The sequence below is a fragment of the Paramisgurnus dabryanus genome, chromosome 14 (assembly GCF_030506205.2).
Source record: "Paramisgurnus dabryanus chromosome 14, PD_genome_1.1, whole genome shotgun sequence".
NCBI classification, from domain to species: Eukaryota; Metazoa; Chordata; class Actinopteri; order Cypriniformes; family Cobitidae; genus Paramisgurnus; species Paramisgurnus dabryanus.
In genome coordinates, this window is record NC_133350.1 from 27,269,155 (window position 1) to 27,294,524 (window position 25,370).

The 25,370-nt window shown below is 38.2% G+C and overlaps 2 protein-coding genes across 2 annotated transcripts; one reads left to right on the forward strand and one right to left on the reverse strand.

The window, feature by feature from the left end:
- The first annotated feature begins 6,386 nt into the window (after positions 1 to 6,386).
- On the forward strand, positions 6,387 to 11,838 carry LOC135719367 (serine/threonine-protein kinase NIM1). The gene is given in 5 exon segments (XM_065242056.1): positions 6,387 to 6,408; positions 9,384 to 9,460; positions 9,462 to 9,675; positions 10,097 to 10,365; positions 11,086 to 11,838. Coding segments are annotated over 5 exon segments (1,335 nt in total).
- An 11,579-nt stretch (positions 11,839 to 23,417) lies between these two features.
- On the reverse strand, positions 23,418 to 24,875 carry ccl25b (chemokine (C-C motif) ligand 25b). Its single transcript, XM_065241886.2, has 4 exons — positions 24,731 to 24,875; positions 24,538 to 24,623; positions 24,118 to 24,235; positions 23,418 to 23,981 (listed from the first exon to the last, which is right to left on the reverse strand). Exons 2-4 carry the CDS (start codon positions 24,599 to 24,601, stop codon positions 23,873 to 23,875), a joined length of 291 nt encoding a protein of 96 aa, XP_065097958.1. The 5' UTR covers positions 24,602 to 24,623; positions 24,731 to 24,875; the 3' UTR covers positions 23,418 to 23,872.
- Between the last annotated feature and the right edge of the window lie 495 nt (positions 24,876 to 25,370).

Consider the following 25,370-nt stretch of genomic DNA (forward strand, 5'->3'; position numbering starts at 1 on the left):
AACACTGCCTTGCTGAAGTTGGTTGGACTCACGGCACCACAGCGGAGGCTCGCAGTTTTTTCCACCCTTCAAAATCTCTCTCAATTTTCAAATTGTGTTCGAGTGTGTGCTTTATCAACTGAACAAAAGAGTGATTTTCCGTAAAAGAGCAGCACGTTTGAGCTTTGTGTCTTGTTAAAGACAGCCACTCACTTGTGTCACGGTCGGCTGCGTCTTTTAAAAGATGTCATTCTGTCCGTGCTTTGTTCCTGGATGCGGTGTCTTCATTGCTCCCCGGGATGGCCAAGATTGCTGTCTTTCGTTTCTGGGCCTCCAGCACACAGAGGCGGTGTTTCACAATAGTTCATGCCCATATGTGAGGGTATGACTATGGTGCATCTGCGGAGACGGGTGTCGTTTCCTCGGGAACGGCACCCTCCTTCCAAGCCAAGCACTGCCAAGGGTGCAGTGACGATCTCCGTATAACAGTGCTGAACCAGTCCGTTGGTTCATCCAGCGAGCCTCAACGCCCTGGTCCATTGCCAGCGGAGGTTGCGATGGAGATGAGCGGGCCATGTTCTACAGTGTCCTCGCCCTCTGCCAGGCCCCCACCGGAGACGATGTCCACCGTAACATCAGCGGTGGGCTGTTAACCTTGGACGCCAATCCGGATCTGCTCCCTTCTTCGGGTAGAGTTGCAGAGCCCACGTTAGACCCCGATGCTCGCTCAAGCACCGGCGGCGGTTGGCTTGGAGTGGACTCAACCTCCCCCACCCAAACCGTCCTGCCTCGACGACTGGTACTTTGGGGGTGCTCACTTCCACAAGGTGCATGAAGAATTGACGCGGTCGTGGAATAACCCGTTTTCCACCCGGAACCTGCCGAATCAGTCTTCATCCCTCACCTCTCTCGACGGGGGAGCTGCCAGGAGGTATATTGGCATCCCGTCAGTGGAGCAGCTGGTCGCAATGCAGTTTGTGTTCGGCCGGTGTCGCTTCTTCCTGGCGGGATCAGCCTACTCTCCCCTCACATGCTTGTAAGCAGCCGTCCGGTGAGAAACTGGGGGAGTATAGCTGAGGTGATGAGCTGCAGCTGGCGCGAGTGATTAAACTTAGCTGCGCTGGAGGTAAGTGCCGGTCACGCCCACTGACACACACACACACACACAACACAGCCATGTGAATCAGGAAAGAAATAATGCATTCATAAACCGTGACAGTACCCCTCCCCCTAGGAATGCCTCGTGGCATTCCCAGACTCCTTCACCTGTCGATTGAATTCATTGATAAGGGAGTGATCCAGGATGTCTCGAGCAGGAGCCCAACTTCCCTCCTCCGGACCGTAACCTTCCCGGTCCACCAATTACTGAAATACGTGTCCCCTACGCCTAGAGTCCAGAATACGATTAACCAAATATGTGGGCTCCCCATCTACGAGACGAGGCGGGGGAGGGAACCGGGGGAGGCGGATTAAAGTGTGAAAAAAACTCGGTTTGGCCATTGCTCTGGGGATGAAACCCTGAGGACAGACTGACAGTCGCCCCTAGCAACCTACAAAATTCTCGCCAAAATTTGGACACAAATTGGGGTCCCCTGTCGGAAACCACATCTGTCGGGAGGCCATGTAAGCGGAAGACGTGGTCTACGACAATCAACGCTGTCTCCTTGGCTGAAGGTAATTTGGGCAAGGGAATAAAGTGAGTTGCCTTCGAGAATCGGTCCACCACAGTTAAAACTACCGTGTTGCCCTGGGAGGGCGCGAGGGCGGTAACAAAATCTAGAGCAATATGGGACCAGGGTCTCGAAGGGACAGGCAGCGATTGAAGTAACCCATCAGGAGGTCAATTGGAAGTCTTACCAGTGGCACAAACCGAGGAAGCCAAAACAAAACTGTTAATGTCGCGAGTCATAAGTGGCCACCAGAATCGTTGCTTGACTAGAAATTTGGTTTGACTTACTCTGGGATGACAAGCTATATTTGAACAATGACCCCACTGAATAACACTGGACCTTAATCCCTCCGGTACAAATAAGCGGTTCGGTGGACAACCGGACGGAGGCGTTACCCCTTTGTAGGGCCGCCTTGACCCTCGACTCGACCTCCCATATGAGTGTGGAGATGAATAGAATCTCTGGTGAAATGCACTCGGGAGTAGATGGGCGCTCGGAATTAGCAAAAATGCGTGACAAAGAATTGGGTTTGATGTTTTTGGAACTCGGACGATACGAGGGAGTAAAATCAATACAACCGAAAAATAGTGCCCACCGAGCCTGCCTGGAAATCAGTCTTTTAGCAGTTCTAATATATTCCAAGTTCTTGTTATCGGTTCAGATGATAAAAGGTACCCCTGACCCTTCAAACCAGTGGCGCCATTCTTCCAATGCTAATTTGACTGCCAATATCTCTATTTCTCTATTACTCTATTACCAATATCATAATTGCGTTCCACGGGGGGAGAATCAATGAGACAAAAACGCGCAGGGATGCATCTTGCAATCTGAGGGGGAGCGTTGGAATAACACTGCACCTACCCTCACCTCTAACGCATTGACCTCTACCACGAACTGATGTGAAACATCAGGGGCGTTAAGAATGGGGGCTGAAACAAAGCAACCTTTCAATTTGGCAAACGCACCCCCCGCTGCGTCTGACCACCTGCACGTGGTTCGTGGGGAGGTCAAGGCGGTCAGAGGTGCGGCTAGTAGGCTGAAATTGCGAATGAAACGGCGGTAAAAATTGGCGAACCCCAGAAACCTCTGCAGGGCCTTACGGGAATCTGGACTTGACTAATCCACCACAGCCTTAACCCTTTCAGGATCCATACGCACTCCCTCAGTCAAGATGATGTACCCCAGAAATGGTACAGACTGTGCATGAAACGCACATTTTTTGCCTTGACAAAAGCCCATTCTCTAGCAACCTCTGAAGCACTCTTCTGACGTGCTGCACATGTTCCTGGAGAGATGAAGAAAAAATCAATATGTCATCCAGGTAGACATATATGAACTGGTCAACCGTATCTCGCAGCACATCATTGACGAGTGCCTGGAAAACTGCTGGCGAGTTAGATAGCCCGAAGGGCATCACTAAATATTCAAAATGGCCTCTAGGGGTGTTAAAATCAGTTTTCCATTCATTCCCTTCCCTGATGTTGACCAAATGATAAGCATCACGTAAATCCAGTTTTGTGAAAAACAACGCTGCCTGCAACCTCTCGAAAACTGAAGACATCAACGGCAAAGGGAAAGTATTCTTTATCGTGATGTTGTTCAACCCCCGGTAATCAATACAAAGTCGCAGAGTACCGTCCTTCTTCCCCACAAAAAAGAACCCTGCCCCCGCTGGAGAAGAGGAATGGCGGATGAACCCATTTGCTAGTGAATCAGAAATATATTTCTCCATAGCGAAAGCGAATATCACTTGCCTTTAGGCGAGACCTACCTGACATTAACTCTATTGCACAGTCATAGGGACGATGCGGAGGGAGAGAAGCAGCGCAAGACTTACTGAACACTTCCTTCAGGTCGTGGTACTCCGTGGTCATGTTAGATAAATCCCATCCCTCCTCCTGAAACACAGACAGAAGGAGAGACAAACAAGCAGAGACAAGACAAGTCTCATGACACTTAACACTCCAAGCACACACAGAATTGAGCTGCCAGTCCACTTTGGGGTTGTAATCTGAGCCAGGGGTGAGTCCAGAAAGTAAAAGGAAATAATTTCGGTGTGGTTGCCGGATGTGATGAGTGTGATGTTCTCTGTGGTGAAAGCAATGGTGGGAAGGATATTGATTCTCCCACACCGCCGTTCCCCAAAGTGCCACCTTCCCCGTCAAAAGGATTAAAACGAAAGCCACTTTCGTTTGTTCATTGTTGAAGGTTCTAGGTTACAAAAAGAAATGCATAGAACAGCGGGTTAGAAAAGCTCTGTAATAATGCGGCTCACCCGAATAAGGTTCCGGAACCGGGAGGCGGGGCTCCGAGTGAGCGGTGTTCTCCGGTGGTGTGGGTAGAACGGGCGGTGTGGGTGGCACAGTGGGAGCTCGTAGAAGTTGTAGTTGTTGGGTGAGCTCGGACACCTGTGCCACCAAAGCCTGAACAGCGCGACCCGTTTCGCAGAGATTACGTTCCTGAGACTCCATATGACGGGTGCTTCTGTTGAAAAATTCCTCCATGGAGGTAAACGAATAGCTTGCTGCTTCCATGTTGAGGACAGATCGTTTAAATATCGATTAATCGCATACAAAATAAAAGTTTATTTTTGCATAATATATGTGTGTGTGTAATTATTATGTATATTTAAACACACACAGAGAAACGGGAAATAATCCACCAACAAATGAAAGAGTAATTTCTGAAATTTCATAATAAGGACTAGTGAGGTGCAGGTCTCTCTCTCTTTCGCGCGCGCGCTCGCTCTCTCTGTGCTCATACAGCTGAGTCTCTGGCATGCAGAAGTCTCTCTAAACGTGCGCAAGAAACAAATAAAGAAGGAGTTCCCGCACATAATGCTGTTAGTTGTTATAAAGTTTAAGTTTACTCGCGTTTATACCAGTGACGCGTCCGCAGCTGGAGCGATGTAGTTTGATGCGACGTTAGCTCACAGTACACACATCTGTTGGTTTAGAAAGACGAGAAAGAGACACAACGTTAAAGGTGAAAGTCTAAAGTAAAGAGCGTCAAGAACATGCATACCCTGATCGCACCATTCATATTTATAATCTCACTATCTAAAGATCTTATATACAGGTATGTTCCCTGTCTGTTTTGTGCATATTCATACTTGTTCGTTTTACATGCTTATGTATGCATAAATACTAAATACAATGCATACTATATCTTCAATAGCCTACAAAATAAATTCCTGATTAAAAAATTCTGTCTATAAAGACTTATCTTTTGTTATCATTAGTGCATTTTCACTTTAAAACTAACTTTAACTTCTTATATTTTTAAAACTATTTGTGAGCATTTAGTTAGTGAGTGGTAATTTTCTGCAAATTTGTATATTCCAAAAACTATGTAAACATAAAGCTTATAAACAAATATACTTTCACACATTTTGGTTTTATTATCATCACAAGTGGCTGTGTGTGTTTGTTAAATAAGCTGTCTTGTGTTTATGCTCAAGTGGGCTCAGTGATATGTTAATAATGATATTATGGTGTTTTCTGGGTCAAAGAGGGAAAACTCACAGTTGTATGTCTCCAAAGAAAAATAAAGCATTTTGTGATGTAGATTACTTAGATATTACACTTATTACAAAAAAATCAAACTACAAATTGAGGGGATGGGGGGCCTCCAAAACCTTTCAGCCCCATGGCCTCACATGCGGTTAAGGCGGCCCTGCCCAGCACTAATTACAATTAAAACTATGAATAGAATGTGCTTTGGGGGGCACCTCACAGACTTCTTGCAGGCACGATGTTGGAGACCACTTGTCTATACAGAAGCCTATCTCAGGGTGAGACCTCAAAAAGTAAAGTCTAAAATGATAAGAGTATGATTTTCAAAGGGTGACTTGATTTTATATTTTCTTTAGGAACATAATTGCCAAAATTACATTTCTGATATTGTTTTTGAGTTTGCTATTATTCGAAAATGAATGGGGAAATGTATAGAGAATAAGCAAGTGATCCAAATAAACAAATGTCCAAAGTTAACTCAAGAAAGACTTTTCTGTTAAAGACTGAACAGCCCAGATTTAGAAATTCACTAATATTTTTTACACTGTGCTTGTGCTGCATCTTGTCATACTACAGTATATTGGGTAAATTTTCACAATTGGAATATAACTGTCTTTAAAAGGTATATATATATATATGCCGATACCGAGTACTTAATAAAAAACATGATTTAAATTTACAGGTAACAGCTTTAGTCATATAATTTAACAAAAAAACAAAGGACTAGTTTTCCAGTTTGTTGTAAACTCTTCCTCTTTGGACAACATAAGAGGCATTAACCCCTTACACGCCACTCAAACATAGACATTTCTCATACCGTGGTATCGATTCCAGGTATCGGGGGACTTTTAATGAGTACGAGTACTTTAGAAAATGTGGTATCGAGGCCGATACCCGATACCAGTATCGGTATCGGTGCATCCCTAATATATAACAAAACTAAAATAGTCCCAACAAAAAACCATCCCATAAAACCACTTCCATTTTTTTATAACTCTGTATAATTACAATAAAATATCTATAGTTATCTTGTATAATTCTAATTTTAACTCTGTTGGTACCATCTGTTACCATTACTGAGTCAGTTTTCACAGCATGTTCACAGCTTTATTGTTATAGAGTTTATTATTGGATATCTTTACACCCTAATTGGATTGAGTGGATTTAAAGACTGTAGCGTGACATGCTGTTCTCTCTGCCATTCATTCATACAGACACCAGCATGACGGATCCTCAGCTACCAGGTAAAGCTTTAACATTTACATCCATAGTCTTTAATCAGATTGGGTCATCAAATAAAAGTTTATACAGAGATCATTGTTTTGAAAGGGAAGATGTAAAAAATTATTCTTTGCTGTGTAAGACCAATCTCCTGTACTGTACAGTACCTGCCAGAAAATGTTGGATGGATTGTGAACAGCAGAGAGATTTTGAGAGAAAATGAGAAATGAATGTATAGTATTTAAATACATAGTAGTTAATCACTTATGATGTGATCTGTAATAGGTTTATTAAGTGTGAAATCTTATATAAAAGGTTAGTTTTGATGCCAGTGCAGCCTGCAGACATTGGTTTGTTGAAGATAATGCAATGTTTTACTGTAGTACAGTACAGAATCAAAAGCAATAGCACACTTAGAAAATATCACATTTAATGTAAAGCACTAGCAAAATGAAAGAAAAATGTGTTTGTAATGTTTTAATTAGTATTACTGATACAAAGATTGTTGTGTAAATGTTGTTAGACCTATTTCCATAAGACTAAAAGCTTTGGTACCACTAATGTTGTAAAGTATTTTTAGTAGTGTGACGAGTCTGCAATCTGTGATGCAGGTCTTAAAGACGCTCCTAATCCTACCTGCTTGTAGACTCTCCTTCAAGACACGCTGTACATTTAGACAAAAATAGAAGGCTGTGTGGGACAATTATCAACAGTTTTTCTTGCAGATCCATCATATTCCTCTTACATTAGAATTGCCATTTTAAATAACTCAAAACTCTACCCTTTTAAACATAGAGATGTTTCACGATGAACCCTTAACATCTGAAGAACCAAAAAAAGTTTCTTTATAGTGAAAAAAGGTTCTTCAGACCATTAAAAGGTAAGAAAGAAATGCTTATTTTTTGACTGAATGGTTCTTTGAGGAACCAAAAATGGTTCTTCTATGGCATCACTTTGAAGAACCTTTTAAGCACCTCTATTTTTAAAAAGGGTATAATTTCTATATGCTGCTGATGTCAACAGTTTAAATTTCCAGTTTTTAATGTTATGTTTATATGGCTGTTGTAAATGCATGAAGGTTTCAGTATAACTTGTACTACTTTAAAACTTTAAAATGAAACATTTAACCACTCCACAAAGGCAACGACGTTGATTTTGTTTGCTTTTGTTTGACATGAAATATTTGTATCTTACTGTCCTGACCTCAATGTTTGACTGGCCAGACTATCACAAGCAGACTTTTTCAGTGTCATCACGACTCCTTTACACAAAAGATTAAGCTGCTGCTGTTGACCGTTTCTTCAGTGTGTGAAAGGTCAAGGAAAAGTTCCAGTCTGCGGACATTGACACAACCATTGTGTTTATATAACTCCCATATAATTATAGCCTTCTGGGTTGCGTTTCCCGAACAATGACGTAACTCGCTGCTGAACTAACATGTAGTACGATGCGTAGTTGGAGAAACAAACTACCTTCGACTGTTTCCCGAAAGCATAGTAACTTTGTCGCACATTCGTCGTTTGAACCATGTTGGTTTAACAGCATAGTTGATGATGTCACGTGGGAGGTTAAGTACTAATTAATCTGTGCAATTCGATTTAATGTCAGATTTTTGTTGTAAATAACATATATTGCATCGGAAGACTGATTTTGTTACCGTGATTTAGTTATCTGTTGTTTATTTCAAAGATATTTAATTCATGCGCAAGTTCCCTCTTACGTCACTCCTCCCAGGGATTCCCCAGGGCCTTAAAGCTCGTATTCCTGTGCACATGTGCAGTTTTCAAATGCAGCGCTTTAATTCTGTTTACAAACTTAAAGACGTAAAATAATTTTTTATATATATATTTAGAATGATGGTTGGATATAGAATGTACTACATGTGTTTTGCTTATTTTAATCAAAGCATGATCAACGTAAGTCTACATATGATAACTTGCGATGCAGTTTGCGAATGTTGGTTTGAACTATGGTTTCGGGAAACACCAAATCGTTGAACTTTGTCAGTAATGACGAAACTTACGATAGTAGTTGGCTAACGATGCTTTCGGGAAACGCACCCCAGATCATGATGTAGAAATAAAAATGCATCAGTTTAATTTCTAAATTTGAATTTAGGGAGCAAAAAGTTGCATTTTTGAAAAGTTGCCCGCCAGCATTTTTCACAAAATGCCTTCCAGGAAAATGTTAAACATACAAATATATCAAATAAAAGAACAGACCCTCTACTACAGACCCTCTACTTTCAAACAAACAAACTAACAAACATAATGGGAAAAACTTTTTTCCTATCTATATTTTTTCTCTGCTTATAAAATAAAAATTAACAAAAGCTTAAAATGAGCAAATAACGTTTTGGCTTCAGTTTTTTAGTGGATTATTGCGCTTTTGCAGATTAACATAAAAATTCCTTAGAAACACGTTTTTATGCAAATGTTTTTTCTTAATTGACGAGATAACTCCTCAATGACAAAAAAGAGTAAATTTTTTGGACCATGGTGGAAGAAATTTTGGTAATACTTTATTTTACGGTGTCTTTGTTACACATGTTACATGTAATTATTATAGGAATAACAGTTAATTATGCATAATTACATGCAACTAACCCTAAACCAAACCCTAATCCTAACCCCAACCCTATAGTAAGTACATGTTATTAATGATTATTACTTAGTACTTAAATGTATATTACACTGTAACAGTGATACCGTAAAATAAAGTGTGACCGAAATTGTTTTTAAAGCAGTGCTAAAATCATATAAAAATTAGGATTAAGAAAGATTTAATGGTTTTTTTGGTTTAATGCAGAAAGTACTAAATTTTTCTGAATGTATGAATTTCTGATTAGATAAGAAAAACATTTTGGAGAAAAAACTAGTGTTTGTCAAAAAGAATGAAAGAAATAATTATGTTCGGTGGCAAATTCTTGAATTGGTTAAATAAATCCCACTTGCTGTCATTCCAATTAAAATCTTCATCTTTTATTTTCCCACCCAAGGTACCACAACACTTTTTTGTACAAAACGGCATGGGAGGAAAGAAAGGAAAAAGTGTACCAGCGGTCCCGTCCAACAAAACAGAAGCTCAAACACAAAAAGTTCCTGCATTAACCCCTGAACAAAGAGCGAAGCAGACGGCCTTGGAGAGGGTCGTCTATGATATGTCCCATAATGAACGGGTCATCAATGACATCATACTGGGCCGAAGGGTAGCTTTCTATGAGCTCAGAGGAGAGATAGGGACCGGAAATTTCTCCCAGGTCAAACTGGCTGTTCACGAACTGACTAAAGGTGAGACAATCTGGGATCAAATTTAATTTGTTAATTGTTTCAGTTCAAAGGCTTTGGAAAACTTGTCTATGCATTGTAAAAAATGAAAGTTGGATTAACTTAGAAATAAAAAAAATTTAAGTGAAAATTTTTAATTGAAAGAGCTTCATTTTTTAGATGTTACCAATTGAATTCATTGTTTAAGTTAATCCAACTTTTAACTTTTTTCACAGTAGATATATTAGTACAGCTAGTATAGACAAATACAAAGAGACTTATAAGGTTTCAAGCACCCAACTTTGTGAGTTTTTGTCATAATTTTGGTGTGTAGTGCCTACAGCAAAACAACAGAGATAGTCCAGACATCCCCCCCATGTGTAATACATATAAGCTTTATATGTAACTACAGTTTGGCATCCTTTTTTTCATCTCTCTCATACAGAGCGTGTTGCAGTGAAGATCCTAAATAAGACGCGCCTCGACAAGAGGTCTCAGACTTTATTTGCTACAGAGATTGTCTGTATGGAAAGACTGTCCCATCCGAACATTGTGCGCCTGTATGAGGTGGTTGAGACCACTAAGCATTTGTACCTCGCTATGGAATATGGGAGCGGAGGAGATCTCTTCTCTCGCATAACCACCAGAGGGCGACTGTCAGATCTGGAAAGCAAACTTATCTTTGCTCAGATCATCTCAGCCATCAAGTATATGGTGAGAAAAGCAGCTCTCATTCCAGTTTTATTTAATAACTTAAGTTTTCGATTACATTTTTCACTATTGACATTACTCATATATACGGCTGTGTATTGAATAACAAACACATGTATTATAAAACTACAAAATCTGAGAGCTCAATTTATAAGTCATTATATAAGCTTACCATTGTGAAACAAGGTTTCAACACTCACTGTTGAAACAGTAATTGCTCAATAACTGATTACCGCTCATTTTTAACTAAAGAAATGTTAAAGCTTGCAACATATTTAAAAGGTGCATTGCGTAACTTTTAGGAGGATCTCTTGACAGAAATGCAATATAATATATATACTAACTATATTACTAGTAGTGTTTTTAACACTTTACATAATGAACTGTATTGTTTTTATGACCTTATAATGAGGCGTTTTTTATCTACATACACCGCGGTTCCCCTTACATGGAAGTCCCCATTTTATGCCGCCATGTTTCTACAGTAGCCCTACATGGACAAACTGTTTTGTCACATAACGTTCCAGTCGATGATGTGTTTGTCCTGTGGTGGCTACTGTAACTTCTCTATGCATTTTGAAAGGGTGGGGTGAGCTGTTGCAATTCACAATCTCACCACTAGATGCCGCTAAAAATCTACACAGTGGACCTTTAATTTATATGTGTTACACTGTAATACAAATCACCCTAACTGATCATCATCTATACCGCTCTATTTTTCAGCACGAAAACAACATCATCCATCGTGACTTGAAAGCAGAAAACATTTTTTATACCACGTGCTACTGCATCAAAGTGGGCGACTTTGGTTTCAGTACCGTCATTGAGCCGACCGAAACGCTCAGCACATTTTGCGGCTCTCCTCCTTATGCGGCACCTGAGCTGTTCAGAGACAAAAGCTACGTGGGCCGTTATGTGGACATCTGGGCGCTGGGCGTCCTACTCTACTTCATGGTGACTGCCACCATGCCCTTCTACGCCGACAACCTTGGGCGTCTCAAACGCTGCATCCTGCAGGGGGCGTATACCATCCCGGCCTACGTCCCTGATCCCTGCCAATTGGCTATTAAAGGGATGCTGAGACTTGTGCCTGTGGATCGCACGTCGGTCTCGCAGCTGATGGCCTGCTCCTGGCTCAAGGGCATTGAGTATCCCAAACCGTATCCCGCACTCAGCACGACACCCGATCATTTGGCTGATCCCGGGAAGAGACTCTGTGTGGAGGAACAGGAAGTGAAATCGGCTCTGAATGAGCTTGGTGTTATCGTCACACATCTGCAGAATAATGCGTGTGCAGATGCTCGCAGCCCAATTACAGGAACATACCGTATTCTGCTGCACCGCATCCAGAAGAGAAGATCCGTGGAGGCGGTGGGATATTCTGTAGTCAACCCGGAAGATTTCGGTACAAAGAAATACTGGGCCAACAATGCTGTGGCCAAGCACTACCCGTCTGCAGTCTGCAATGTCCTATAAAGAAATATTGAAAATAAAATAACGTCATGTAACGCACATGTGTGGCTTATTCATTGGCTATGATGCTGTGTTTTAGAATTTACACATATGTTACCAAGTCTGAAACACAGCTAAGGTTATTTTTTGGTGATTTTAAATTATCCTACTGTATATAATGTAAAGAAAATTCTGTGAAAATATAACCTTGATATCTTTAATATTGACTGAGTAATGTCATGTCAAAGATTGAAATCAACGTGAAAGGTTTTTTTTATTTGTGATTTTTGTTTTATTGCAGAATCTGTTAGTTGAGATCACGAAGAAGCCTCTCCATGTTTGAGATAGCAGTTTTTGTACATTTAAAAGCGTACATTTTGCGGTTGATAGCGGCTTGTTTTTCCAGAGATCCTAGCGTCCAGCGGGGGGCGTCATTGTCTGTGTGGATTTACATACTGTATAAGCGGTTGTTTTTGTCCCCGCCCCCAAAGGGAAAAGCGTGGCTCCTTAATAGGAATAGTTCACCCAAAAATGAAAATAATGTCATTATTGACTTACCCTTATGTCGTTCTAAACTCGGAAGACCTCCGTTCATCTTCGGAACACAGTTTAAGATGTTTTATCGTTAGATTTAGTCCGAGAGCTTTCTGTCTCCTCCATTGAAAATCTATGTACGGTTTCCATGTCCAGATAGGTAATAAAAACATCATCAAAGTAGTCCATGTGACATCAGTGGGTCAGCTTGAATGTGTTGAAACATCGAAAATACATTCTGGTCCAAAAATAGCAAGAATTACGACTTTATTCAACATTGTCTTCTCTTCCGGCTCTGAACCGCGTGAAGTCACGTGACTGTTGTTACGCGGCTGCCCTGTTCCTCAGACATGTTTGCTAATTTTTTTTTTCAAACTTATAGTGTGCGTCTCCCCAGACTGTAAACGAAGCTCCGGCGCACAAAAAAACATAGGGCGCAACAGATAACAGTCAGCCGCGTCGTAGATCAGTGGCTTGTCCGACTTTATTCGGCGACGCAGTGGGGTGACGTCAAAGTACCGCGAGCGAGTGATTGGTTACATCCCTTAAGGATGTCACGTTTTCAACGGTGCTGTTTGGATTATCTATTATACTACCTCCCTATTTTAAATACAAACTTTCGTGTTCATGTGTTTAAAAACTTACATTTCCAAAGTGTAATCTTATATAACCTTACATGTTACGATGTAAATAGTCCTCAGATGTTCATGCAAAATCTGATGTAAAAAATAGACTATATATCTATATTTCACGGATTATACGCATTTGTGAATAAAAATGGTCATTGGATGATTCAAACATCTGAAACAGACTGGATTCGACTTGTGATCAGCACAGAGGTAAAAAGTCATGTTTATTTTTGCATGTTGTCATCCGGCCTTCTGTCACAAATCTCAAAATGGCTTTACAGGGGGTATGGCTTAGCTAAATGAGATGTAAATGAGCCCTATTGTCTCTCCGAGCAGGAGAAAGGTGTAACTTTCAGAGTCTATTTTCTGGGCTTTGAGTTTTCCTGAGTTCCTACATTCAAACCCACATGGAAAGAACCTATATGTGGATATATGTGCATATATGAAACCTATATGCCGCTTATATGCACATATATGCTGCATATATACAGCATATATGCGCATATATGAAACATATATGCAGCTAATATGCACATATATGCAGCACATATACAGCATATATGCACATATATAATAATATATATGCACATATATGAAACCTATATGCAGCTACTATGCACATATATGCTGCACATATACAGCATATATGCCCATATATGCTGCACATATACAGCATATATGCCCATATATGCTGCACATATACAGCATATATGCCCATATATGATAATATATATGCTGCATATATGCAAAATTGAGGTGCATATATGTGCATATACAGGCCACAAATTATGTGAATTATTAAATAAAGTTATGATGTCTGCACATTTCAAACATTTACAAGATCTGTCTACGACATGTATAACAAAATGGTTTAATTTAACAGCTACTGTTCAGTGATATTTAACAGCGACAGTAGCGCAGATGGTAAAGTGAGTTGTCTAATGATCGGAAGGTTGGGTGTTCGAATCCCAGCAGTGACGCGTGGGATTGCATTTTTTTTTGTAATCGGAAGGTTGGAGGTTTGAACCTTGCTCCTGCAGGTGCAGACTGTCATTGGTTGGACCTTTATTTATGTTTAATTTATTAGCAGCTACAGATTTTAATAATTTTACCAATATATAGGTTAACATATATGTGCATATACTGTATGTACATATATGTACATATAATATAGGAAAACGGCCAATTTTATATATGTCACATATATGTAAAACTTATATCAAAACCTATATTGAAACATATATGTTTATATATGTTTTTTCCATGTGGGAATGGCCATCACTTCTCCAAATCTTATCAGATTTCCACGTGTTACACATCGTTGGAAATCTGGGAATAACTCAAAATGCCCCAGATCCGACTTGTGTTCCTTCTTTCCGTGACTGGTCACAAATGTTCAAATAGGCACTATCTTTAATAATCGGCTGAAAATTTGAATATTATACATAGTTATTCTCGACTGAACTAATCTTAAAACTACACTTTGTGAGAAAGAAACTATTAAGAAACGGCTATTCGGTCTATTGAGTTATATGACATTCAAAACAGCTGAAACCCAGATAGCACATGTAGGTCTGCAAGATGTCTGGTAAATATCTGGAGATCTGGAATCCATCTGCACTGCAAAAAATGATGTGTTCAATTTTTACACATTGTGTGTGTTATGCCTTTTAAGGGGTTAATGTGTGGTGTGTGAAAACATCTTATGAAGGTCTTAGAAAGAGCTGCTTTACATACATTCTAAATCAAAAATGTCTTACATATGTGTATTGCCAAAATACGTTACAAAGACTGTGAACTAGTACTGAATTATAGAGTTACACTGACAGTTTTTTCCTATTTCAGAATTATTTGGGCCTAACACAATCACGAGCATCCATTAAGGTTGTTTAAAGTTAAGACAGACTACAGTGGGGGGTTTCAGCGCTGGCTGCAGACATGCCCCAAGCATTTAAGAGCAGAGAATACTGCTTATTTTCCCCAGATTTTTATTTTCATTTACTTGGCAATTTACTTGGCAATACACTCTAAAAATGGCTGGGTTATTTTTGACCCATAATCGGTAAATATTCGACAGAACACATGCTGGGTTAAAATGACCTCATGTGGGGTTAAAATGACCCAATGTTGGGTTGCTGTTATGCAACCAAAGGATATAATAACCCAGCAGTTGGGTTAAAACAACCCAGCATTGGGTCAATTTAACCCAACGGTGTGTTCTGTCCAATATTTACCCATTATGGGTCAAAAACATTCCAGACATTTTTAGAGTGTAGGTTTTAAAAATCACTTTACACAATCAGAGATCCAGCACTAACTGCATATGAAACATCTGCTGTACTCATGTATGCATGTCAAGATGGATGAACAAAGCAAGCAACCGAGCATATTTGGTTTCATCACATAAGTGCATGAACAAACTGTGTGTGACCGCAATGAAGATTGTTTCTGTTTGTACTGCAGTAGATCCAATCGTCAATGTGAGTGTGGAAATGTGGCCAATTCTTGATGTCTAATTTAGTCTCATGTAGCTCAAGCAGCGTTTTTCATGTTTAAATAAACATACTTTGGTTACTGGCTGTAATGGCCTTATTTAATGAAAACCATATGCAGCTTTTCAAAAGCTTGATGGATTTAATGTTTATCTATGTGTCTCTAAATGTCCTTTGCTGGATCTCATTTCTTCATTTGATAAATTGAGCTGTCATCTATTGCCCTTAAATTAGCTGTAAATCTACTTGTTATTTACTAGACACTAAGTTTACGTTGAATGTATGACATGAAGATTAACCAATGACAGCTGTTAATCTTATAATTAGTGCTATACAAATAGCTTATGGTGGCGATTACACAAACTTCTATAGCATTTTATTGTTTCCTAACCTCAAAAACAAGCACTGGCACGCTTGATATCATGAATGGAGGAGATCGGTTTAAACACTACTGATACATTTCACACCCATATTAGTTTGTTTATTAGTTACATACGTTTGACCTTAAATCTTCAAAATCCTTTTTAAAAATCAGATCAACTTATCATTGTTTAATGTACAATTTAATTGGATTGCACATGAAGGTTGCAAAGCCGATGTGAAATTGATAGTTGTCTAAAAATCACATCACATTATTTTCATGATGAAAAAACATTTTTCCTGCCAAATTCTCATTAAAGTAATATTATACAAAGATATTGCAATGTGTTATATACCAAGGTTTATTTGTGAAGTCATATACATCATGGTTTTGTTTGTTTTGGCTAATTTGTGTAGATGTATGCCTACATTTATACTGAATCTTAAACAATGTGACAGAGGAAAAAATTAAAACAACTCTATTTTATAACTATCAGAAAAAATGATCCTTAGCTGTTAAATAAAAAAAATTGTCACTTCTAAAAATGAAAAGTTACCTGGTATTCTTAAAATTTTGAGTTAATTTAATTTAAAAATATTAGTTGACACATCAACTATTTTGAGTCAACTAATATTTTAAAGTTAAATAACATACAATTTTTGGTGCAACCAGGTTACTTTTTTAAGTAGAAAAAAGTAAAAAAAAAAGATCTCACTATAAAAAAAGTAACTGATTATGTGGATGCCTTAAATTTTTAGTTGAGTAAAAAAGTATTAGTTGACACAATTTTTACAACATTTTTTTGAGTTAAATTATATTTTTAAGGTTAATTAAATCAAAATTTTAATGCAACCGCATTAGCAGGTTACTTTATTATTTTTTTGTAAAATGTACCATTTAAATCAGAATAAAATGTAGCATTTAGGTACAGATATGTACCTCTGGGGTACTAATATGAACTCTTTTTAGGTGCAAGGGTTTATATTTCACTTTGGTTTCACTTTAGGGAAAAATTTGAAAAAAACATAACTTTTTAAGGTGCTACCAATTGAAGTTTTTTTTTTTTTAAGTTGAACCAACTTTCCCTTTTTGCAGTTTAAAAAGTATAGGTAAATAGGTAAAAAAAAAACAAGAATTAAGTCATATATTAACAAATCAATTATTATGTAATGTATTATGTATTTGTATGTTTTGTGATAAATATAAAATGATTAACTATACAAATATGAATTTGTTGCATTTGCAAGACACTTCATTGCAGCTCTACATTTTAAGCATCATGCCACTCCCTGGGAATAAAACCATGACCTCAGCTTTGACACCATGTGTTACATGTATGCAGCTGTCAAAATGATCTGTTTACCTTTTACTGGAACCCAAAAATTCATTACCGCAACTCGAAAAGAAATCCAATCTAAACAAACAAGAGTGTGAGACCAGATTAACTGTCCCGAGCTCTTGCCAACTTATACATTAACACAGTTAATCGTGAAAAGATCTACACACATTCTGTGTTATTTTTCATCTTTTCCAGTATTGATAAGTGTGTGAGATGTCAGACTTTTATGAAAATTTCTAACATCAACAGTTCGTCTTCTCAAGAGTTTGCAAGCAGAACTCTGGGTAAACAATCTTTTAAATCCCGTTTAGATGTGCAAAGCGTGGCAAAGATTTGCTGTCCTCAGAACACAATGTATCTTTTCTCATTTGTTTTACTTTACCGGGAATCTTTTTTTACCTCAATTTCACAACACTTGTCTTGCTGTACGCTACTAGTTTGTGCTTGCAACTTTCATGGTTTTCCGCCGTGATTGGCAGTTTGACAGAGGTATGGATTTTGCAATACTCTTAATACTGTAGACCCCTCCACCCCCATTGTATGCGTGTTCACACATGCTGTAGAAAGTAAATGCACATGGTGAAAGATCACACAGAATCACTGATATAATCTGATTTAGAGCAAAGATGCAATGTTATAGTACCTGTATGTTCCACACAATTAATAGCCTGTTTCCCATTGACGTCCCAAAGAGAAATGTATCTGATGCTTTTACTCAAAATGACCAAAAAATAACCACCAGAGCGTGGTATAAGCGGAATAATTGACGACGGGCCGTTGAATTATTCGAAAATAATGCACACCTGCTTTGCGTCAAGTGCCATTACCACTTTGGGTGTGCATTATTTTTGATTAATTTAATGGCCTGTCGTCAATGATTCCTTACATGGTTGTAGTGTTGTATTGTTGTTGCACTGTCCTATGTGAAAAACACTGGTAACACAACAAATATTTGAGCTTTGACGAATTGTAATCGAATGAAACGCTATCGTTTAATTTCGCAACACATGGATGTTAATTCGTCATGTCGTTCAGATCTGTTTATAAAAAGCTGGAGTTCGTTCAACCAATGACTAGGGAGTTTTTATTCTCCGAATAGGAAGTCACATGCATTGTCTTATCTGAGAAACATGAGAAAACGTGACAGTCGTCCTCCCAAACAAGAGATTTATTTATGTGTGATCCTAGACCAAAAAACTTGGTTTACTGCAAATAAGCAGTTTTTTTGAAAGATGTTTTCGTAAAACTCCCACGTGTGAATGCAAAAAATTCATGAGAAAATTTGGTTTTAATGAAACACAGGACTGACTTATAAATGATTCAGTCTGTTTGTTAAACCACAGATCCGACTGTTATCTAAATCACAGACGGGCTAATACCATATGAAATAGTCCATGTACCGGGCAGATGCTTTTCAAAATCCCCTTTCTGAGCACTTGTAATTTTTCTCATGGCTAATGGCCAACACAGCCATCTTTATTGTCTTAGTCAGCCATGAATCAAAGTAATAACATGAAGCTGATGGTGGATTTGACACACACTGACATATTGTTCTGGAAGCGAGTCAGAACGATAACTGCGGACGTCGCCAAAACTACTGTATGAATATTGTCTCAAAATCATGCCACATAATATACAACACTTCATCAGGCATACATTAATAGTTGATCATAATGGATGTTCATTGTAATTAACATTAAACCCAGATGTGATGCATATTTCAGAGCTTTGATCGCGCTTTTATCATTTAAAGAGTTGGACAGCTGAGGACAATGTGTGGTGTCATTGTTACTAAAAGAACAACATGGACATTTTCCTAATTTCCTTTTGTGTAGAACATGGGGCGTTACACAAAAATCTTGCCTCAGAAACAGAACTCGATAGAAGGAAGCATAGTGAAGGATCGATCCAAACCACAATGCTCAAAACTGGACACTTCAGAATGACTTATAAGGGTAAAACTGAAAACTTTCATGTATCTTTGCCCAGGTTTAATTTGTTTGACATGAAATAAAACTATGTATGCAGTTGCGCAACAATGACACCTCATTAAAGTTGATGCAGAAGTGCTTTCCAGGAAACCGTTTTTAGCTCTTTATCCGTTTAAGGTTTATTTTAACTCTGAAGATAAACAATTACATGTACAAGAGATTAGTCATTAACACTTTAAAAAATAAATATGTTTAACACGGTGCGTTGCAGTGATGAACAACTTTTTTCACTACAAAGAAACTTTTCTGCAATACAGGTTAAAGGTTCTTGGAACCTTACAGCCTGACAATGAACTTTTTAAGCCTGGCTTTACAGGATTTTTGGCCTGAGTTTACCACAATTTTCCCCTCCTCCTGAGAATCCGAGAAAACATTGATCAGTTTTGATGTTAAGATCAGATTACTTTGTAATGTGTGATGTTAACAGATAAAATCTTACAACCCGTAAATCTCCTTATGTAGGCGCTGCGATCAGATTTCAGAATCAGCCAGGATTTCAAATATCGGAGTGTCGATTTACATTGAGTGCAAATGAAGAGTTTGGTTCCAAAACGGTCACGTTCTTCCTGATCCCATTTTTTAAACCCTAGTTAGTGTGTAATGTTGCTATAATAGCATAAATAATGCCTGTAAAATGATAAAGCTCAAAGTTCACTGCAAGGCGGTATATTTTCTTAAGAATTCACATTTAAAAGCCTACAACGAACGGCCGGTTTGGACTACAGTCCTCTATTTCCTTCTTTAATGACGTCAGCAAAATGTTTTTTTGACTAAACTCCGCCCACAGGAATACGTCAGTCGCCAGCTAAGCTCAGACGGCTCTGCTAAGCTAAGCTGCTATCGAATCACAACACACTAAACAAACTACACAATCAGAACTCATTACGAATTTCTGAAGGAGGGACTTCATAGAACAAGGAAGACATCAGACCGTTTTGAGGACAGTGAAAACAGCGCTATACAGATAAGTAAATTGTGTGAAAAATACCACGTTTTTTTACACGTGAAACATGAACACATGTTATATTGTGCACTGTAAACACAATCAAAGCTTTAAAAACACAGAAAGAACGGGAGCTTTAAAAACCTTGATTGTGCATTCCAATTAATATCGATTAAACTGCAGTTGGTTTGTTTTGATTTAAGATTTAAGTAGCACCGTAAAACACAATGAAAACATGGTAACATAATAAACTTTTTGACAAAAATTATCTTGTTTTGCCACCAAATTCTTCAAATGTTGTTGGCAAGGGCTATTTAGCACTAAAGTTTTAAAAAGACGTAGTGGAATCAATGGCTTATTCATGGGCACAGGCATTAGAGCGTATAAGTTGCCAAACTGGCTTTTGATATGATGATGCTGCAATCCGCCCTCGCTCTTATCCCTTTTCCTTTCACTTTTCACATCGAAATGGCATTTTTTTTTTTATAAAAATTGTAACCAACAGCTCACCCCTCAATTTTAAAACGCATATGGTATAGCTGCCATAGAAAAAACGTGTTGTCGTCTGAAACAACGTTGGGATGAAACACACTCTGTAAAAGAGTTTGAAATGAATGAGATGGTAGCCTTCGGAGGATCCACACAGCGCCTGTGAGCAGAACACATCAAAGATGTTTCTGGGGACGGCTTTTCTAGCTTTGACACAATCGGTCTTAAAATACGTCATTCGAAGGTTGCAGCCTTCAAATTGGGACGCAGCCACAATGTACTTTAAAGTATAAATTGGGTAAGGGGTCGGTTAAAGGAGGGCTTTTATTCTCACAATAATTTAGCATCAATTTAATAATTTTAATAAATATAATAATTTACACTCTATGTTCTTATTGCATCCAGTAAATCTACAAGAATACAAAGGTACAAATTATATATGCAAATATAGATAGCATTTACTCTACAATTGCAAATTTGATCATTTATTTATTTTATAAAACATCTCGGTTACGTATGTGACAAATTGGGAATGCGTTTCGCGGGACCGATCAACTTTGAGGAACTTGTTAAACACCAACGAACATTGGCATGCAGTATATGAGTATTAAAAGAGAGGCATGTGCAATACCAAATCAGTATAACCAAAACTAGTGCCTGGCCGATATCAGCAATGGTACAGCAAACTGTGGCGATGAGACGTGATGTCTCCATTCCCTTCATTTAGGGAACGAGGGTTACATACGTAACCGAGATGTTCCCTTTCATTCGTTCACTACGACGTCAAGTTGTGATCAAAGAATTGGCAATCCCTTCCAAAGCGCCACTGAAGCTGACCCTTCCAGTGCCAGTGTAATCCTTCTGTCTCTAGATCTGAAGAGATGGAACCTGGGTTTACTGCAGAATGTCGGTCACTACTTGTTCCTTAACCCATGATAGAAAACTAGGCAAACTGGGAAGTGAACCCGTCTGAGCGGCAGTAGCTGCGAAAATAGCTAATTTGGTATGGCAAATCGTTTTATACTTCCAGGTTGGGGCGGCGCCAGCAGATGCAAATACTGCACGCCAATGTTCATTGGTGTTTTACAAGTTTCTCGAAGTTGAGTGGTCCCGCAAGTGCGTTCTCAATCAGTCAGTCATGAGTCAGTCACGTCAGTCACGATGTACTGTTGTAGTGATCAACTGAAAGGGAAACTTATTTTCATCTACTGTAAATATCATATCGCTAAGAAAATGTTGATATTTGTGTACACTTTAGCTTATTCTTACTCACTGTAAAAAGTGAAAGTTGGATTAACTTAAAAAAAAAATCTTACTTTAAAGGGTACATATCATGACAATCTAACTTTTTCCATGTTTAAGTGCTATAATTGGGTCCCCAGTGCTTCTATCAACCTAGAAAATGTGAAAAATATCAACCCAGTTTGCAAGCATGTGAAAAAAATAGGTAATTGAAATATGGCTCCCCTTGTGATGTCAAAAGGGGATCTTATTATAATAATACCGCCCTTAATCTGCATTATCCAACCACGACACTGCCATTTAGGAGAGAGAGAGAGAGAGAGAGAGAGAGAGAGAGAGAGAGAGAGAATAATTAAAAGCGCAGTTGAGTTTTTAATTTCAACAAACCATCATTATGGCGATCAGTGTTTGCATCAGCTCATTTTTAAGTAGATAAAGCTTTAATGCTTAGGTGTAACCAAACCTGTACATCCAACCTTCAGATTTTACAGTGCTGTAGATTCATTACAATACTCTAATTTCTCTTGAATAGCTCACAGGTCATGCGGGTTATTTGATTCAGAGGCTTTAACATTGCTCGTAGATGTTTCTCTGCAATTGACTTGACTTCCAGCTTTGAAACATTTCCAGAGAATGTGCAATGTTTTCCTAAAGACACAGTTAAACAGTCAGGTGTGCATAAAAAATATTTATCACCATTGAAGCAGATATAAGCTGACTTTCACTTCAATTTTTTTCCCTCACAGCAAGATGAAATGAGCGTGATGACAGATCCGAATTGAATGTGTTTGAATCAAAGCTATTTGGCGTAAAACAGAGAAAAAAAAACTATCATTCTTCTTCCCTCAGCAAGTTTAGACTTCACCTGTCACACCTCACAATAAGACCTGCCATTTAAGAGATGCAAAGATAAGACTCCCCCGAATCAATACAAAAAACTCTCACAAGAACAAACATGTGCTCAATGGCATAAAACCAATCAGCGAAACATTTTCGCTTTGGGGAATAACAGCCTTAGTATACACAACAGAGCTTATTTAATTATAAAGCTATTAAGCATGTTTCATTTGAAGGCCTTTTACATTGATGTAATGTTTCGAGTTTGGTTACGCAAATAATGCAAGTTTCAAAATTTATCTAAAAAGTATTTGAATTATTTTTATTAATGAACATCAATAAAATAAAATACAAATCTGGACCAAACGTTGTTCGCTAAGAAACTATATGTAAGCTTTACACATTAAAAAATTGTACACTCACCCAGCGTTTGGTCAAAAAGGGATGAACCTGGTTCAATGTAACCTAGCATCTTAAATGCTGGGTGGTTTTAATTCATTATTGGCTCAAAAATAAACATAATCTGGGTTCATTTAACCAAACGGCTAAGTGTGTCCCTTTCTGACCCAACACTGGGTTAAAAATAACCCAGCATTTTTTTTAGGATGTAGCTCAAGTGGTAGACATTATGTTAGCAATGCAAAAGGTCATGGGAAAACTCATAAAAATGCATAGCTTGAATACACTGTAAGTTGCTTTGGATAAAAGTGTTGCAAAATGCATAGATGTAAAAAATATATAACAACTTTAAATGTAAAATAGTAAATTTTATTATAGTAAGAAAACAACAATAAAAGTAGATGTACTGCACTCTCTTTATCTCTCTCTCTCTCTCACACACACACACGCGCACACACATACCCACAAACATTTACATATAGGCTATTCACTTCACAGGTTATATTCAAATGAAATCTTTAAAAAAATATATGGAGTATGGGGAGATGAAGGTCAAACATTCACAGTTCGTACATTCGCATTGTGCTTATACATTGAACAGGAAGACAAGCATCTACAACACAGTTCATTATGAACTTCCGCATGAAAATAAAAATTCATAGTCTGGTGGAAAAATAATGAATCAGAAGGACTTATACTGATAACAACAAATAATAACAAACATTGCTGTTGTTATATAGCTGTTTTGTTGATGAAACAGTCATTCACAGAGGGATTGGTCCTGCAACAGCTTTCAATGAATTCATTCCTTACGGAGAGCCGTAAGTTCATTATCAATTATCTGCATCAGCTTTTTGACCCAATCTTGTTTTGGATCAGCGCACAGCGTCTTTGATTTCTTCAGCCTGAACCTGTAAAAAGACAAAAAAAGAAAAATTTTGATATCAAAAGCAGTTTAATGATTGGATGTGTTGTTCCAGCGTTATGCCAAGCAATTGTGTTAAAGTGTTTTGATGAAGTCTTTGATGTTTATGAAGAAATACTCACACAATCGCAGGAATATTGCATCCTCCATCTGTTTCCTGTTTGATGTAACCCACAATATTTCTTTTGATTTGCTTTTTAATGCCAACCACGTACTTCAAACAGCAGTTTTCATATGAACCTGAAAATAAATTAAAAGGGCAAAATTATATATTTGTTATTGTCTCAGCATTACATGTGTTTTTTGTTATTATATTTATTTATTCTTGGTACTTTGCATGCTACAATTATAAAAAATTTCATTTATTAAATTCATGTTAAGCAGTTGTTGTCTACAAATATGGTCATTTTGAGATTTGTTAAAACTTAAAAACTTAATAATAATTATAATCGATAATAGTAATATTATTTTAAATAAAACATCAATATTTAATAATAATAATAATAGCATCTAATTTCAGTAAAAAAAAAAAAAACACTTACCTTGAGCCAAACTGGGATACATGCAAGCCAAGAGCAGAAAAAAGAACAAGATTTGAAACTTCATGGTTGAATGTTCAGTCTTTATCCTTCAAAGAAGATAATAAAATGTTAAATTCTCTGTTGATTTTTCTCCACCAACTAAAGAAGCATTTGAGCGCTGGTTAAATAAACTAACTGCATGTGTGATCGTTACCTCAGATAGTCTCAGATGTTCTTCAGGATTAAAGCAGCTCTTTTCTCCTCCTCTGTTTCGTTGACACTTTTTATACTGTAGCAACTAAACCTGAGACTCCACCACGCCCCCTTACGTTTTGCTCACATTATCCGTTTTGTTTCACTAGATGATCTTCAAACCAAAGTACATTGTGTTGATGGGCTTTCGTATTGTTTTGACAAATGAGTTCACGCTCTACAAACATAAACAGGATGCCTGCAGCAGTATCTCAAGCATCTATATGTGGTCAAATAGGGATAAGTGGGAGTCGGGAATTTTTACATCCCCCATTGCTCGCCCTGGTTGACTTTCATTCTTGCACAATACAAAGTCCTTGCCAAGTTCTTTCCCCCTAAACATCTGCTTTAGCTTTTGGATCTGTGTGCCAATAAAAACAGAGGAAAACTTATCAAGAATAATGTTGTGCAATGGGATTCGCGGGGTTCATAAATTGATCACTTTTAAATGCGTCCAGTGGGGCATGTCGTGTTTTTATGTAACACAATATCTGCTTCCCTTATAGATGCTCGTAATTTACGACCAATCACTATGAACACCCTGAGCTATACATCAAGCTGCTCTGCCTCGCATGCTATGTATACCACCCAAATGAAATTCC